This window comes from Bombus fervidus, chromosome 13, assembly GCF_041682495.2.
Source record: "Bombus fervidus isolate BK054 chromosome 13, iyBomFerv1, whole genome shotgun sequence".
NCBI lineage: Eukaryota > Metazoa > Arthropoda > Insecta > Hymenoptera > Apidae > Bombus > Bombus fervidus.
The window spans coordinates 3,244,857-3,264,104 of record NC_091529.1 but is presented as its reverse complement, the minus strand read 5'-3'; the positions used below and the strand labels follow the sequence as shown (position 1 = coordinate 3,264,104).

The 19,248-nt window shown below is 33.5% G+C and overlaps 1 protein-coding gene across 7 annotated transcripts in view; it reads right to left on the bottom strand.

Annotated features, from left to right (window-relative positions):
* Positions 1-202: 202 nt before the first annotated feature.
* Positions 203-19,248, bottom strand: part of Jeb (low-density lipoprotein receptor domain-containing jelly belly protein) — a 98,940-nt gene continuing 79,894 nt past the window's right edge. For 4 of the 7 annotated variants that reach the window (XM_072015716.1, XM_072015717.1, XM_072015714.1 and 1 more), the window contains 2 exons: positions 9,703-9,863; positions 6,153-9,083 (listed from right to left, as the gene is read on the bottom strand). In XM_072015716.1, the coding sequence (XP_071871817.1) occupies positions 8,889-9,083; positions 9,703-9,863 (356 nt within the window). In that variant the 3' untranslated portion in view covers positions 6,153-8,888. The other 3 variants (XM_072015719.1, XM_072015721.1, XM_072015720.1) reach the window with 3 other exon arrangements.

The window sequence follows — 19,248 nt, the reverse complement described above, 5'->3', positions numbered from 1 at the left end:
AGTAGTTAAAATTTTCATATGGATATTGCAATTAATTTAATTAATTTCTTTTTGAAATAAAACCATTTTTTTTCAGTGAAACCTACCCATCGGTAAAGTATTAATATCGAAATGTCAAAAAAAGCATCGAATTTTGTTTTCTCCCATTCTGATAAAATCGTATTATTTTTTCTGTAATTTTGGTAAGATTCAAAACTCATCATTCCAAGGTCACAGGATACAACTATATTTCCTCGATCTTTACAAGCTCTAACGGTTCACATATTTACGTGATTCACGAACAGATTTGTAGATTAAAGTTAAGGTATCGCTTGAGACACAGTCAAACATTTACCGCTAAGCTATATAATACGTACGGTCTAACGAGGAGGTTTAAAGAAACAAGAAGAAGAACAGGGATCGTCAGGAACGCAACAGGAGAAATCCAGCAGGAGGAAACCAGGAGGGGGATGATTCAGCCCATTTATGATTGCTCATCGATTCTTTCTCCATCGATCTTTCGTTAAGTTTCATAAGATCATTTATCGTGAGAAACAGTTTGATTAAACGCGCATGCAAAAAATGTCCGATCTTACCGCGTGTACTCGAGCATAAATGGCTGAACGATCTATGCACAGAAATCGTATTGGACGCTTGTCGTCCCTTGAAATCGGAAGTCGTCGTCCAATAGGATTCCACGCGCCAACTAAACGTGGCTTTTTTTTTATTTTCGTTCTCAGTCTTCGAAATCTGTAGTCTGCGTTCGCGTCGTACGAAAATAAAGTCGTCGAAGGTTTTGAGTTCACACGGCTCGCGGGAATCGCTCGATTGTTTTGCTAAGTCGCAGTCAAAGAGACTACGGATGGATCGACGCGACGGCACCAATATCGAACCGGATGGATCTCCTGGTGCCGCCGTACGAACGTTACTGTTATACGCCCCTTGAAACCTCGGACACCCTTAATTTGTACTTTAACATGAGGATACCTGGTTACCATGATAGGCGGCCTCGTTTTCACGCGCTTTCTGTTAGGCGAAAATCGATATACTTTGTCCTAGACGCGTCTGCAACTTGATGTTTATTTTGTATTTAATTCTTCCGTACTCACGTGCTATGTTTGTTTAATTTAGTATTTAAATAACCAATAAAGCTGACACGCTTTAAATCACTTCATTTATGGCGGGGAAAGAGAGATTAGACATTGTTTCTTTAATCGCGCAAACAGTTACCATAAGGTTTGATTTTATGTGTGGAATGTTGTTTCACAATGGTCTTCAAAGTGGTTAATTTATAAATTTTTCCTGTGTATTATAGTAGAACTCCATTTATTAGAACAAAATTTTAGTTAGGGCTCGATTAATTATTCGACAGTGCAATAAAATTTCTAGCATTTCTGCATTTTTCGTATCAGATACTGTCTAAGAGGATAAAAAGGATAGTAACTCGTTTCCTATTATAGCTATCATATGAAGTCTAATTACGTGAACTGTCCCCTAATGAGTTTCGATGAATAGAGCTATATTGTAATTTCAGTTGGTAACTTGGAGAGTTGTAAGTGATTTCATGAGAACCTTTCAAGAGATTTTGGAAGGATCTAGTGTGTGAATTTGATATAAATTTTGCTCGACAGAGTATTTAGTAGAGTCTTATTTCTATAGCGTCCAAAGTTGATGTAAATTTCAGTTGATAAAGACTTCATAACAGAAATTCGTGTATTCCTATTAGTATCTAAATTTAATGTAAATTTTAGTTGGTGGCAAACTTTTAATAGGGATTTACTTCTGACGATGTTTAAATTGAGACTACATTTCGATTGATGAAGACTTTATAACAGGAAGCGTAAATTTCGGTTAATAGAAATATACCACCAACAGTATTCATCCGTTTCATGCAAATATCGCAAAAGGAATTTCCGTACTCGTGTGAGTATTAAAATTTAGTGTAAATTAAGAGAATAATAATTAATTACTTACAGTAAATAAATATAAAAATAGATAAGAGAGAAAAGAACGCAATTATTTTTTAATCTTTAATAATCTTTAATCTCGATAGATAACTATTCCTGCTCCTCAGAGAACGAGGAAATCGAAGAAGGTTCTCATATTTTAAAATATATTTTAAATGAGAGATTTTTGGATTAAAATGATTAAATTGTTAACCTTGTACTGTAATTATTCGATCGAATACCTTTAATCGTTTTTCGCCCTTATATCTCAATATTTTATTATTTTTATATTGTTATATTTTTATGTAGATTTTTGTCAGCAATAAATGTGAATTTATGCATCTGTTTCTGTTATCTAATTTGTAAACAACAATTCGTTAATCGAGAAATATACATTTCATTATTATTATTAATTTGAGGTTAATCACTGTCATTATTTTTCATAAATTATATAGTCGTTAAATGTAGGAGGTATCGTGTTGGAAAACAGTATCAGAGAACAACGAAATCCTGTCCGAAATGACAGATGAAATTCTTTCCCTTGTAGTGACAGATGATTCTGGACGTAGAAATGGGTTTCCGACAGCAAGAAAATTGATCGTTCGTTCTCAATGACAGGAAATTGTAGAATTCTAACAGGAGAGAAAAATTATTCATAAAAGATTTTCGTTTTATACCTTTACTTCAAGAAATTGTACAAAAGAATAAAACGCTGAGATTCTCGATGAAATAAATGAAGTTATAAATCTTGTATAAATAACTTAAATTAATTTGAAAGAATTTTACAAAAGAACAGACATTTCAATTTCTCAATGTCTTTCCTACGAAACCAACGTATAAATTGTTTATATGTAACATTCGTACTAAGTTCAGAATTATCTTAAAAGAATACAGAAAACTAATTTTAATATGTTTCGTAAAATGTTTACTTCAAAATGTTCAACATTTACAACGAAGTATTTTACAAACCGAATAATTATATTAACTTTTTAAATTTCTCAATGTTTCCAACACCTACACCAAGCTAATTCTCAATTTCTAGATAAACAGTCTATCAATAATTTCAATTCGTTCAAACAATAGAAAAATGATAATAAATTACTCTGAAACTTCCAACCTTTCAAAAATATCCTATAGTAATAAAAGAATTTTTTAAATGTTCCAACAATTTCAACATCCGCAACAAATTATGTCCAAAGTCTTTTAAAACGACACAAAAGTATACGTTCTCAAAATACACTAATGCTTTCACAAATAATAACATTGGAGTAGAGTTGTATCACGCGCGGAAAAATATGGTGCTGTTGTGTAATAATGTACCGGCTCATAATGCAGCGGCCATAACTGCTTCTCTTGAAAACAAGTAAATTAAAATATTGCACCAACTACTCTGTTCGCTTGACTTAGCATCGTGCAATTACTTTCTATCTCCTCGGCTTCGAACAACAACGAAGGAGGAACGCTGTGACAACATTCGAGACATCCGGAAGGCTGTGACGAGCATTCTCAAAGGAATTCCATACAAAGACGCGCAACAATTATTTGACGCATTAGTTGAGGGTGCAAATTGTTGTATCGCCACAGGAGAAACGTGTTTTGAATAAAATAGAACATTTTCCTCGATACGATGCCTCTGCTTCGTTATTTTTACAATGTTCGACTATTTTTTGCGACGAACTGTGTAACAATGAAATATTCGAAGAATTCTACGAATAATAATAACACGAAAAATTCTCAAACTTTTCAGATATTCCAATAATTTCGATATCTTTAACACAACCTTTAATAATTCGGAAATTCTCTACAATTAACCCGTCGTAACTCCGATCAATTCTGCGATTCTATGTAAGGAAAAAAGAAGAAAGAAAGATCGAACGAACAAGTTTCACGATAGAATCGCGCGATATCCCTCTTCCGGTCATCCATCAACAGTATGTATCTCAGAACGTATCACCGAACCAGTCGGAAGCTCGCGTTAATCGCGGCAAACCTATCGCAACTTCCTGTCTTCGCTATCATCTTCTAAACGTCAAGCCGCAGAACACGTCCATTTAATTAACAAGCAACGGCCTGTCTATCGAAATATTATCGATTCAGCGATATTCTCGCGCGAGGACACGTAGCGAACGCGTATAAACGAGGCCGCGTCAGAATCAATCCGCACCCCTCGAAGAATCGAGCACGGATCGGCCATATTTTTTGGCTGAGTGTTGCTCGAGAGACGATTCATCTTTACGTTCCCCTGAGTTTGATTTCAACGTGAACATCTCACTCTCGCGCGCGCTCTCTCTCTCTCTCTCTTTCTTTCACACGTTTTCGCATGCACACACGCAAGCTCTCTCTATCTCTCATTATGTGTTTATGTTTGTGTGTGTATGTCTGTGTGTGTGTATGTGTTTTTCTTTACGGTTATACACGGGAGAAAGGGAAAACTCTCTGCAAAATAGATGATGCGGGAGAACGGGGAAAATGCGAGCAGGGTGTTCGTCTTCTAGTCAGCATACGTTCCTTTTGCGAGCGGATTAAATCGCCGAGAATATAGGAGGGGATGCTTTGCAGTCGCATCCACGATGAAACGTGACCGCGTAAAGTAATTTCAGTGATTCGTGAAGTTGTCCGTGGAATTTAGAATGCGATTTCGCTAGGGTCAGATTCGCGTGACGTTAGGTTTTCTTGGAATTTTAGAAGAACTTCAGAAGAATTTTAAAAGAACTTTAGAAGAATTTTACAAGCACCGCAGATCGATGATAGATCCAGATTCTCTCCTCTCGTTCCGTGTTCTTGAGATTAGATGATTTTTAGAATGCGGATGTTTCTACGAATACATATCTTCACGAATGCAACTGAAGAAGTACAATTTAAACAGAGGTTTGAGGCAATCTGTGTTTTAGAATGCTGTGTCTTTTACGAGCATTCTTGCATCTCATAAGTACATAAGCATTTAGCATAACAGTCTAATGATTTCTCCTTTCGTTTTATCCTGCAGGTTTCAATATATTCAATTTTAATGACGACTTTTCTTTATAGCAGGAATACCAATTAGATCAAAATGATACATTTAGAAGGATGCAAATATTTTAATATTACGCTTGCAAAATGTCGAAGAATTTTGAAAGTATATGTTCGTTCGAATTAATACATCAAATAAGCTAACGTTTCTTTATTTTCAAGACCGCATCGAATCCACAATTTCACATCTAAGTGCAATTATTTAGAATTATACATTCCATACCCGATCTTTTTTCAATCGAAATCCAATAATTAGTCTTGAGCTTGTTAATAAATTTCCCTCTCTTTTATCGCATTTTTCTGCGAAAAGTAAGGAAGAATTACCTCAACCGCCTTCATCCCCCTCTGGAACTGCTCGCAAGAGAAACGTCCGCTAGCAACGAAACGAAAACCCTGAATATGTGTGCGGGTACGCAAGAGTGTGAGTACACGTACACATACATGGGAATATATCATATACATATTATATGCTATATTATACATATATTATATATATACAAATATATATATTATATATGTATAAATATATATATATAGATGAATGTATAAAGAAGTAAACTCGTCAGACTTATGATTTTATGCATAGGTCAGAGGTTCATCGTCAACAAAGGAATTAGCGTCCTCTTGCCCATCGCAAAATGGCATCTGCCAATACGTCAAGGTGAGCTTTCGTCTGGAACAGAGACAGAAAATAGCGTTTGCTCTTGATAGCCTGGTTCGACATGAAAGTAACGTGTTTAGCTGACAAATGCACGCATGTACCTACGTATATTTCTCATTCAAATTACAGTAAAGGTTAAAGCGACGAAAAATAAGAAATGTGCCTGATAAATATCTTCTTGTTGATCCTTTCACTGTTCACTAAAACGACGATGAAATAATTGTGCGGAAAATTTTGAACAAATTATCCAGTTTCTATCGTTCTAAAACGTTACGTTCAAAGCTTAATACAGAAAATAAACATAAGGAGAATCTCATGAAACACTTGATTTTCATTTATAACATCGAAAGCCATTCCATTCTATTACATATAACTTCTATACATGCATTAATCGTGAAAAACTGTTCGGTTCTGTTCCAAACTTTACCATTGTAGTCACGGTAGTCGTATCTCATTACAGCGTTAACGAAATTTCAAAAAGTTTCCCACAATGCACACAATATATTCTTGAAAGTATTCTGTGTTAAGTGTTCGGGTACTTTCGTGCGCCACTGTAAAACATACAGAAAGAAATATACGAAAACAATCCCTAAAACTCCTAACCTTCATCCAGAACCCAAAAAGGACGAACAACCGAAAGAATACCGCCAGCTCCGTAAAAAGGACCATCGTCTAAACTCATCCCGAGCCATTCGCGTGGTCCGATAGCTCGTTCGATATTCCGACCCAACCCCTACGCATCCCCAGCCGGGTTCTTGGCAAAAAATTCGTTAAGTCAGTTAGAGAACTTTCCCTTCGAAAATCCGCGCGCGTTCTCGCGGGCGTCTACTACTTTTCGAAAGCTGATCGAGTTCGAGAGAGCATCTCGCTACCTTGGAAAATCTAATTCTCCGGTTTGAGTTCGAGGCGACGTAGTTTAATCAGATCCGGGGGCCGCCCACGTTGATCAGGCCAATTCCGTTTCGACAACACGGACCGTTCCGCGTTCTTCTTCTTTGGCCGTGTTCTTCCGTTACGAGGTGAAAACCATGGAAGAGAGAGAATAAAGAAAGAGAGAGAGAAAGAGAGAGAGAGAGAGAGAGAGAGAGAGAGAGAGAGAGAGAGAGACTGGCGGCGGCGCGGCTCGACCAGCCGGAAGGAAAAGAAGCAAATATCGATTTCAAAGAGGCGGAGAGGCCGGCCCGGAATCAGCCGGAGAGAAAGGTCAACCGTTCGCCGGATGTGAGGGATGATAAATCCGCGAGAGAGCGAAACGTTGCTCAGATTTCCTCTTTCTTTTTTCTCTTCTTTCCTCGACACGGTCCTCTTTGCTTTTTGTTTGTTATGTGAAACGGGTAGGTGGAAAAGGGTGAATGTAGCAGTTGGGAGGAACGTAACGAGGTCGCTAATATACGATCAGAAGACATGATGAGGCAGTCATTATGAGAAAATATCGCAACGTTAAGCAAATAGACTGCTGCTGAAAGGTATTTGGACAGTTGATTCTTCTTGACGAGACATATTTTAATTGGAAAAGTATATAGTCAAATCAAACTTTGATATGTGATGATTTGGTTCATCATAAACACAATAGTTGCATACGAATATTAGCGTACTATAAACTGATTAAATCGAGCTTATCTTCGTATCCTGATTCACGGAAGCGTTTGAACGAATATAGAATATCAATACATGAGAAATAAAATAACATTGCGAACGTAAACGTCGCGTGAATTTTTCTGAGAGGGTAGTCAGTTGGCAGTTTTAATTTTGTTGTTCCGGTGATTCGTACGTGGGATGCGAGGTATCACGATTGCTATGTTTATGCAAGTAACGTGTTTGTGTAATTGGCGTGTAGGTTTTAGGTTCACGTTCGTTCCTCCAAGTTGTTTGCATATACACACCAATTGCGTAATGTTCGTTGTTAATTAACTGAACTCGAAGGCAACCGTTTTATTGCATTACTTGAAATTAAACATCGACTTTTACACATGTTTCATAATATTGGTTTTATTTATAAATTTAAAAATTAACTTTTTTAAATTAAAAAAGTGTTGCCTGTTTCTGTATGTATATTTAGATTGTTTAAAAATCTTAAATTTTTCAAACAACTTGCAATTTATGTGAACGAAATAATTTGTAATTTATACGATATATTATAAGTCTTAATTTAAATGAATTTAATTAACACGTTTACCGTCATGATAGTCATCGGCGATGAATATTTTAAGATTGTATAGTATTGTAATTACTTGCGTGAACGAGATTGTGATTATGTTTAATAGAAATAGTAAAGTGTGATTATAAAAAGAGCATAGAATATTACAAAAATTTATTTGTTCAGTTTCTTTTCATTAAGATAGTAAGATAATAAAATATTAAAATATTACACATTATGTATTACGTTATTAGCTACTGTATATGTATACTGCATATAAAAATATTGGAACAAAATTTGAAATACATATAATAGCTCAAAAATACATTTTAACATTTACCACAGAAAATTTGTACCAACATATTATGTACATTATACGAAACTTTTTGAAATTGCGTTGCTACTATAATGAGTCACGACCATCGTGATTACGCTAGTAAACTTTGAAACCAGCCCGACGACGTAAATTGAAGTTAAAAGAGATTTGTTACAAACATACAATTATTGTTAGCGAAAGGTTAATATACAGCACGAACAACAGTCTTAAACAAATATTAATTACCGCTAAAGATGGTTCCGCTAAATATAGTAACTCATTGATATAGTGAATAATTGACTCTTCAAATATTTTAGTTATCTTTGCGAAGTGCATACTTGCTATAAATATCTTATTATTTCTAACTACATTTTCACATCTGTTTTATATTTCCTTGATATAATCACGATAGTTGTGTCTCGTTACAGCGCTAATAATATTTTAAAATGTTTCCTATAATATATACATAAGTCGTTTCTAAGAGTGTTGGAATACTTTTGCGAGCCACTGTAGCACCATTTGTATGCTCGTTCCACTTTTCAAGCGATTTGTACGTAAAACTTATCTCTTGCAGCGCGTGCTAACCGTGCTCTAATCTGCTTCTTTCATCCACTCGTTTCCTTCTGTCCTTTCGCGAGCGAGAATTTGCGTGGAAATCAGGAGCAATTGTTTTCTCTTCTTCCCTTGGTTTGTCTCTCCGCTCTCTTTCTCTCTCTCTCTCTCTCTCTCGTCTCTCTAGTCTTTATTCTACCGGTTGTTTTTTCACGATGGCAAAGGCAGAGGAGAATGCCTTTGTACTTAAGGGCCGGAAGAATTAAGGCGACGAAGCTTTTTAGAGATTTACGGGCTCGCCAGACAGTGTAAATTGAGCCTTGCCGAGTTCGCGAGATTAGTTCCCCGCGGCTTTCGAGTGTTTGCGTGCGCGTTAGATGATGAACTATGCCGCGAAGGGGTTGGAGACGGCGCAATTGCGTGTAAAATTAGCGAAACGGCAATGCACGGTGAAGGTTGTTCGTCTTCGAGGGTTGCGACAGTCTATAGATAGCATAGAAGAAATTTTGACGCGGAATTGGGTGAGAGGTTTTACGAATAAGACGTCTTTAAATTAAAGAATTTAATAAATTAAGAAAGTAAGGATTGGAATGTTAAAGAAATAGAGAGTGGAGAGTTTTAAGATTTAACTCGGCACAGTGATAATGTAAATGTCAGTTAAAGAAAATCGAAGGACATTATAAAAAAAGAGTTCTTTTTAAAACAAAATTGATGACTATGATATTTATAGACTTTATTCTCCTTGGAAGATAATAAATATCAAACTAAGAAATAATAGCATAAATTTCTTATTTCATGCAAAATGTATTACTAAAAAAATAATATTACGAGACATGACACACAAAATTAATCACATTTTCGCACTAATTATTAATTATATGTATCAAATACTAATATAAAGCATAACGTACACGTACAATTAATAACACTTTTGCATTCCTTCTATTCTATTCGTTTAATAGTAAGAAATAAAGAGAAAGTATATTACGCAGATTGACAAAGTGTATTGCATGATAATTGCAAGAAATTGTGGGGTATTGATCGTGTTATTGATTAATAACGTAATTGTACACCGTCACGAGATGACTAATTGGAGACTTACAGTTTTGTAAAACATGCAGGCTTGTCTGTCCTCGTCTTCGCCTGTAGGGCAGTCTATGAAACCGTCGCACAAGGCGTGATCGTCGATGCAATGGTATCTACCCATTCTGTCCGCTGTGGGACACGCAAACCTTTCCATCCCGTCTTCGGAGATTGGACATTCTGGAAAGAAAGAATTAGAAAATTATAGCCACGGCGCTTTAATCGACTTACCACTGATATTAAAATGCTTTTCAATTCCTTTGGGTTATTACACTGCAATACTAGTAAAAAGTTTGTAATTCTTTTACTTCTTTGCCTTTTTGCCTCAATATTAAGAACATTCTAATAACATGCAGTATCAATAATTCGATATTTGTTATTTGATATTACTAACGTTATAATAATATTTTTATAGATTTCATATCCACAAGAGTAAGTATTATATCTCTTCTTTTCAAGTTTTTATACTTAGTATCTATTTTGTTAGTAATCCTAGTATTTTAACGATCACTAGATTGCCGATTTTTATATATTTATGTAAAATTTCCAAACTGTTATGGTTATAACATTTAAAGGATTTATTTCGTTGTGTTCATAAAATATAATTCTTTGGTTGTACGATATGGTACCATATTGTACCATAATGGTTGTACCATAAAACGAAGGAAGAATTTTCACAAAGTGATCAATTATCTGCTTGTTTCGTTATTTTATCGATCTGAGATTTTCCAATTTCTGTACACCATTACTTCTCCCATTCTTTCCTTTAATCGCCCTCTTAGCCTCTATTTTCTACCTTCAACACCTCTAACTGTCCCGATACCTCGTTATTCCTTTCAGCATCACCAATTCTTCGTCTCCATTCTACAACTTCGTTATTTTCCCACTTCATCCCTGTATTTTTCTACTTATTTCTATCGCGCCCATATTTTCGTCGTTTCGCGAGTCACTTCGACAGCTTGCATTTCCATTAATGTACCATCGTCTCGTATAATTTTCACATAAGTTTTCTATTACACTGTTCACACACTATCGAGCGTATACTATTTTTATGCAAAGATCGACTCGAGCCCTTCCCCGCCCCCGGATCGCAGCAGCGTCTGTTTGCGCGAAATTTTGCTGCAACCTTGCGAGAAAACGTGTTTTAGAGGCTGCGTCGTATGAAATTCAAAGGCAGCGGAAAAATGCCAAGGCTCTTGCTGACAGTTTCGTTTTATCGATTTATAGAACGCGTTTGTTTCATTTTCTACGCGCAATAAACGTAAATCGTCTCGGTAAATTTAACAAAAAGCGCTCCGAATTCGATTAGCTTGTTCTTGTTGCGTACAATTGTATCGAGTATCAAGGATTAACGGTTGTATCGAAATTCTTGTGTACGTTCGAAAGCTTTTTCATTTTGAAATATGATCGCTGGAAAACGAGGGATATATGCTTTTTTGCTCTTGAGAATTACCGACTGAAAATTGCTTCATGCCTCGGAGATAAAAGAACGTTTTATTGCAAGTAGATTCTAAAATGACTTTATTCTTATCAGTTCGTGAGTGACGCTAACTTTTATTTTACATATTGTACATCTTGTAAAATTAATATTGGGCTTGTGTATTATTTGAATAAAATATTTGACGATTACGTAACAAAATATTATAATTATATTCATCTGACTACACATTATACATATCTATATAATATTTTAAAATAATTATACGTTTATTTCGTTTGAATTAACAAACAATTTGTCTTCAAATTATTCCATTATTTACTTATCTTAATGCAAACTAAAATTATTTTCCGTATGTTATTTTTAAAACAAAGACTATCACTAGCTGTTATTTTTTATCTCCGTGTCAAAACAATTGTATCTGATCCTGTTAAATTAATTAGATTACGAATAATGTTAGTTTGGTAAAATATCCTTTATTCCGCCACGACATTCGCTCGATTCGTTCTTCGTTTCAGACGAGCATCATCAACTTATTTACCCGAGATCGATTAGGGTGGAACAACCTTGAATATGACATCATCTCCGAAACCTCGAACCTCGCCAATAAAATGGTAGATTAAAAAATATCCTATGTATGTTCGTTAGTTTCAAAATATTCTATCAGCGTTTCGACAATGTGTTCATTATTAATGGACGTGGGAAAATTCACTTTGTAAACTGAAATGATCGTATCAAAAGAATATAATAATTTCTACTACTTTGTATTTTCAATATAATTTTAATATATTATCATTTTTAATGTATTTAAAGTAAAATATAAAATATAATAATTTCTAGATTTTTTATTCTTTCATTTTCATATTTTCTTTTGGAATATTTTTTATTTAGGCATTACATAAGCTTTTCAAATTAATTTTTCTCTGTTGCAATTAGTTATTTTATATAGTTTTTTTATTATAGCTTGTTCTGCGCCAAAATTAATTTATTCATTACTCTTGTAGTTTTTAATCTGTAAATCGATACCCAATCATTTCGCGTTACAATTTATTATTTTTACAACTTTTCCCATTTTCAATATTTTTTATCTTCTCAGTATCTAACTTTTCTTTGCTGAAGTTAATCAATTCCTCTATTTTCTAATCCTTAAATCTTCTCGATATCCAACTTTCCCTACTAAAATTACTTTAACACTTTTTCAATTTCCTGATTTTTAAACCTTTCAAACACTTAACTTCTCCATCCTCAAATTAACCATTCCACTACTTTTCTATTTCTCAATTTCCAAACTTTTCCAACATCCAACTTTTCTCTACCAAAATCAACCGTTTCATTACTCTTCCATCCTCCACTTTTCCTCATCATTTGTCACCATCTATCACTCGCTTCCTTCTCCCAAGAGATTACTGAAACTGAGAAATTCTCAAAATCGATCTTGCACGAATACTCGAAAAATTCACAAATTGTCTGTGTCGGTGTAGTACGTGCATTTGGGATTTCCATTAATTTCCATCGTACATGCTCGTGCCCCCGATCGATTCTTAATAAAGCCTTTGTTAGAAGGCAGGACAATGGTCGAATAAAAAGGATACGTCTTCTCCCCTGTCCAACGATATTTCCAGTAACTCCCAGTGCAAATTCTAAAACAACTTTCCGACCAGTCGAGGCTGCTAACAATGCACGACTATTTCTGACAAACCCCGTGGTTGTAGGCGATCGCCACACCCCCTCGAAGACGCGTGTCCATTCGAAACGAAACGACGGAAATATCGTTGTTTAAATCAAGTCAAGGTTGCCTTTACCACATAAGGGATCAATTAGTGAAATAATAATAATTGTGATAATAAAATTATAATAGCTATAAAGCTTTACTGAGAATTATCGCAGATTTGTATTTTAACGAATTTCATAAGACATAACATAAAGTATTATAATTAAATATCATGAAGTTTTTTTAAAGAAACCAATCTTTTTCAAAAATTATAAAATTCAGCCTATGATCATCCAAGTCACTTATACTGTACATGTATCTATGCAATCTAAAATATTATAATAATTTTTATTTATATTTATAAGTTTTATTCTGTTTTTATTCCTTGTACTTTTAAATGATTAATGAAGGATTATCTTCACGTATACATTGCCAGCTTTTGTGCACGATGTATTTTTCGAAAAGGTACCTTCTTACCTGTCAAAATTCATATTGAACCTTCAAAGTTAGTGATTGAGTATATGCTTTGTAGAATATCTAGAGAATAGAATTTTAAAGAATGTCTCGTCGTAATATTATAAAATACAATCTAATAATATAACAAATATAACTAAAGGAATTATGAAAGAGACGCTACATTGACCCAACGTTAGTCCTTAATGGGTTAAGCACTTTCATCTCGATTGATTTCAGCCTGATTCATATTAAGCCAATAAATATTATTCACGGTAGAATTTGTTAACCCACTTTCTTCAGAACAGGATAAAGAGAAGAGTAGATGAAACAGGGAGAAAGGATGAAATCGAGTGAAAGGGGAAAAGAATTCACTAGACCTTAAAGAATCGTTTTCTAGGTCGAGTAAGTGGCGAAAGAGGGAGAGAGATTTTCTTTTTTTTTCTTTTTTTTTTTTTTGTTTAAGTCGTCACTGTACTATGCCTCGAGTTCAATCGGGACAAGCTTCCTTTTGAGATTAAAGGTAGCGTGGATGCACTTAAAGAGCGATTAAAGCTGTAATCCGGAGTTCTCGTCGTTCCACCACTGACAAACAATATGAGAGCGACGGTTTGGAAATCTTTGGGATTTAGAAGGGATGGAAACAGGAATAGAGCGTAGGGAACGTGACAGGTGTACGCCATGTTACTTCTTGGACAGACTTTTCGTAAGTTGTAACGATCGTCGAAAGGTTTTTCTTTTATGAAATATGTGTTTTGTGATAGCTCGGGCGACGTACGTGACTAAAATAACAAGTTTTAACTGTATTGTTTTCCACGAATTATGAAAAGTCTAGGATAAATATCGGTTTGCATTATTTATGAACGAAACGCAAACACATCCTCCAAATTGGATAATAATTTATAAAAAAAATAAGCACGCATATTCCATAGCTCGTGTTCCTTAGTTTCATTAGTTGCTCGAATATATTTATAGCTATACAACTGTAACGTAAAATAAAAATTATCTCATTCCATGCATCGGAAATGTTTTTACCATCCAGCGTATCACAACAGAACTCGTTAATTAACGAAATATAATTACTTTATACTGAAACAATTTCTCGTTTAATTAACAAACGAGTGTCGAAACAACGACGTAATTCATCAAAAACTGTATAAAAATTGTATATATGTATATTCGTATAATAGTGGACAGAGGAAAATTGAAAATTAATACTTGTACGAATAAGTATTAGTAATTTTTGTATTAAACCTATATTGCAATATCTATCATTATATGTTTATTCATCTCTCTTTTGTTCATTATAATTGAGGAATTTAAGCGGTAAACGATATCTCGTACAAGAGAATGTATGCCACGATATAAACAGGAAAATATTCGTAAATTCAATTAATTGTACCACTATGATGTTCTTTTGAACTTTAAAAGTATCGTATGTGAATATAGAATATTAAATGCTTATCATTGTAATTGCATGAAAAATAAATCTGTAATTCATTTTATCTAACTTTCAAAACAACAAGTAAGGTACAGTTAAAATTGTAAGTGAAAAATTTAAATTAATATCTCTTGTTCATATTGAAAACCGGGGTTAACACCATTCAATATTTCAATTCTTCAATTTTGTTTCGTGGTAAATGGTACTTTTTTGTCATTTAGTTCTTCAATTTTCTTTCATTCACTGCTGTATCCACATGATACCAAAAAAGGAGGGTTTATTAATTATTAACGCAGCTTTGTAAACTTTCTATTAAACAGAAGAGACGCAAATTTTTACTTTACCAGTAAAAAGAAACAGTTAGTTTTCCCACTGTGGTAATTACACTTTAACGTCGTTACGAGGCAATAAAAGTCACCGATGGAATTGTTGATAGTGAACCGCGATGAGGAGGAATGAAATGAAACAGATAAAGGCTTGGAAAAAGTGAAACTTTGAAAACGTCGACATCTCTAACGATTCACAGATCGCAGATGATATTTCTATACGCTGTGGTACGTAAATATTCCGACATTTTCTTGTTTTACATAAAACGTATTTTAATCACAAAATTTCTATTAACGGATAAATCGAACAAAATCCCGAACACATCAAACCGCAACGTAAAATAATTATTACGTCTACGTATAATAAAATGTTACGACAGGATTAAATGAAATACAATTTTTAATATATATAATAAGAAAATTAGCGTGTTTTGTCGATCGTTCGCGGAGAGATGCGATCTCAAGAAAGCGCGTCAACGGAAGTCGTAAATTCCCATTACGATTTTACAATCGACGACATGAAACTGATCGATCCCCTATTTCGTTTAAGGTAATAGAGATAGTTGAATTAATTATAAGGCTGAGGTAACAGGTTATAATGTACTCTTTATTCCAATAACAATTGTAGACAAGATGATTACGCTCGTTGCGTATATATATATATGTTAATTAGATGAGTTATCAGTTCGTGGTAAAACCTTGTAGAATTATTATTCTGTCGTTTAACAAGCTATTTATCTTTAAATTCTTTGATTTCTGAATTATAAGTCAAAATAAAAAATGATGGAAAGGCTAGTGATGCAAGTAGTGGTATTTAAACAGTAAATAGTAAAATATATTAAATATTATTTATTTATTTTATTTTATCTCGAATTCACAGCTCAGAAATGGACTTGGTTTTGTGACAAAATATATTAGATAAGATTTCTACTGAAAATATTTTCTTTTTTTTTCAAAGATATTCTCCAATTTATGTACATCTATTTATGTATATGTTTTAAATAAAATATATTAGTGTACATATTATAACTAAGAAACAAGTGTGCTAAAAAAGAAGTGTACATGAAGGGCTACTTTATAACGTCAGTATATAAGTTAGACGTATATTTGTAGAAACTTTATACCGTCAAGCGTGGCCTTGATTAGAAAGTGACGCATTTTCTATTTTAGCTGGTTTTCAACCGGATGACGTGGAATCAGAAATTGGTATCGCGTGGTGACACGCGTAACCGCGCTGGTGTGCGGTCCGCAACAGGTGCGAATCTCACGTATCGATAATGATCACCCGGTAATTGTCATCATTTCAATCTATCCGGGTGATTACTGTGCCGATGTAGTTGATGGTTACGTCAAACGATTCCTAGTGCGATCGAGATATGTTACTTCTATTAGGTACGTGTGTATATCCATGATTTTTTCAATTATTTTCGAACCAATACGTTTTCTTATCGCTGAAAAATAATTGTTTAGTTTGAAAAAGATAAGGAACAGTTAACATAAAAAGTAAAAATTGAATAGGAAACAGCATGTTTTTTTTTTAGCTCAGATGTATAATTATAGGAATTTGAAGAATTTCCTTTAATTTTAAAAAAGTAATCGTACAATATTTCTGCATTGCGGTAACTAATGATGAGTCGTTGCGACAATAAAGAAATAAATAAAAATAATAAAATATTTGTACGATAAGTGATCGATATATAAGCGACGAAAATTCTCTATTTTGACATGAAAATAAATTTCGATGTGGCCGCGAATACATATTTCGTTGCCTTTAATCTCGCGAATATTTTGCGTAGTCTGGGGACTCCTTTAATTTCGAGGAAACGCTGCGTCAAGGTGAAGTCGAGGGGAAACGTGTTACGTAGGTGTTTGGGGGCGGTTAGGAAATTGTATAAGGTGTCGCAAAGTTAGGTAATCGAATATGGTTACTATATTCTATGAGCAGAGATAAATAAGTTTGGATGAATAGTAAGTCACTGAAAGAGGGAAATGCATTTATTTAACTTCTTATATCTGAAATGTCACCCGCTTCCTTTAATCTGGGAGCAATATCATCGTAAAGTTAAATTTTGTATCTTATTCGTCGTATATGATTTAGTCTGGTGAACATATAATTCATCTCCCTGGCCATCGATTTAGAACCATACAAAATTTTTTATATTTTTCTGCATTTTTAGTAAAATTGAGAAACATGAACAAACTGTAATAGCAGAATTTATTAATTACTGAGGTGTTATATACGTATACACCCACGTTTATAAGTATTAGAACACCTGCTGCTCTGGTATAGAATGTGATAATTGATCTGGATTACTAAGAAAATAATTAAGGATTAGATTAGAATTTTGTAGTTGCATAATGATCCAAAATACACGACGAGAAATTGTGAAAACTATTTGCAAGAATTTTAGAAATAATAAATCAATAATTACATGTTGGTGTCTGTATCGTTCTTTGAATTAAACCTTATTGAAAGAATTTGAAATGAATCAAATAGCCTAAAGTCTACATTTGATTTAAGGAGTCGAATCAGAAAGTTAATAATATAAATATCAAAGTTTAATAACAATGATAATTTAATAATTCGAATATCAAAATATGAACAAAGAAAGTATTTAAACTTATTATATGTATTTAATCGATGAAATTTGTATTACCATATGAAACATATGAGTTGATTACTAATTTAAACTTTCAATATAATTTAATAATTTTCTAATGGTTATCTGGAACCTAGTAAGATCTATATAATTTTTCAATAAGTACCCTATTCTTATAGGTCATATTTATAAATTAAACAAATTAAGTAATTTTTTCTCGTACGATCGTCTACGTATATATTTAATAATAGTTATTAAAAATATCAGTCAAGGACAATTTATAATTTATTTAACATAGCATGTCTATATATAATATACTTCGAGAAGTAAAATTTTTGTCTGTGATTCTAATTCGATAAGGATTATAAAGAAGGATAAAGGAGTAGCAAAACATACTATTGGAGAATTTTGAGTTAAAATTACCGAGTAAAGTTGAGGATTGCGATGAATACATATGGGTGTTATAAGTTGATTAATAGTATCACAGTTCCGACATATGTTAATGTTATAGCAACAATTTATACTATCGTAATGTCATAAAGTAATAATACACGGCACTATTATTTTCCATGGCTAGTACAATCTATAACATGACGTGGATGCTAATAATAACGCATTACTGAAGAATGGGATTACACGAATTTGCATATCAGTAGTTTGGACTATAGCAATATAAAGTACTAGTGCTATATTACCGTATAATGTGTAATATCAAGGACTGGTAGTACACTAACATTCGTCAATTTCTATCTCGAACAGAAAACTTAATAAAAAGGAATACAAATCGAAACACTGGCCAATTTTTATATCTCCATCATATTTTTGTTTTAACAAAGACGAAGATGTTGAATGTTTTAAAGTGTCTTTAACATAAAATTCAAACGAGAATTTAAGACCTTTTAAATATATACAAACTGAATTAGGTTGACGGTGATGAAAGGATGTAGGAGGGTTGAAAGCCGATACCCATAATTGGACATATTTTGTAGTAGCATCTTGTGTTTTATATTTCAAAAATTATTTGTAAATCGATATTTAATATTTCCATATAATGTGTCTTTGTTTTATAAGAGAATAGCAAATACGAAGAAAGCAGCAATTTTTTAAATTTATTTTTCTTTATCATATTAGATTATTTACTACATTTCATTTTACATTACCTCAACACAATAACGAATTGGAAAGTATTCAATTCAATTGTAAATTCAGGGTTAAAATCAACTCTGAATTAACACGCGTATGAATACGATTATTGTTAACGTGTTTCTAGAAGAAATTTGGAAAATTAAAGCGTTTATTTAATTAAAAAAGCCGGAACAAAATTACATCCCAAGTTACGAAACATTTAATCGCCCCAACACTAAGGAGGTAATTTTTGTAACATTATATTGTATAATTTTTCTACTTCTTTTACCTTAATAAATGTGGGGGCGAATAAATTGTGCTGCATTTTAACAATATGCGTCATAACGTGTCAACAAAATTCATGGAGCTAACGTTTTTATTATACTATTTTATTTTTAAAGGACTCCGGTGACTGATCGTGACACAATCTGGGACTAGGATCGATGTTTCAAATTGTGGTTTCGACGCTCG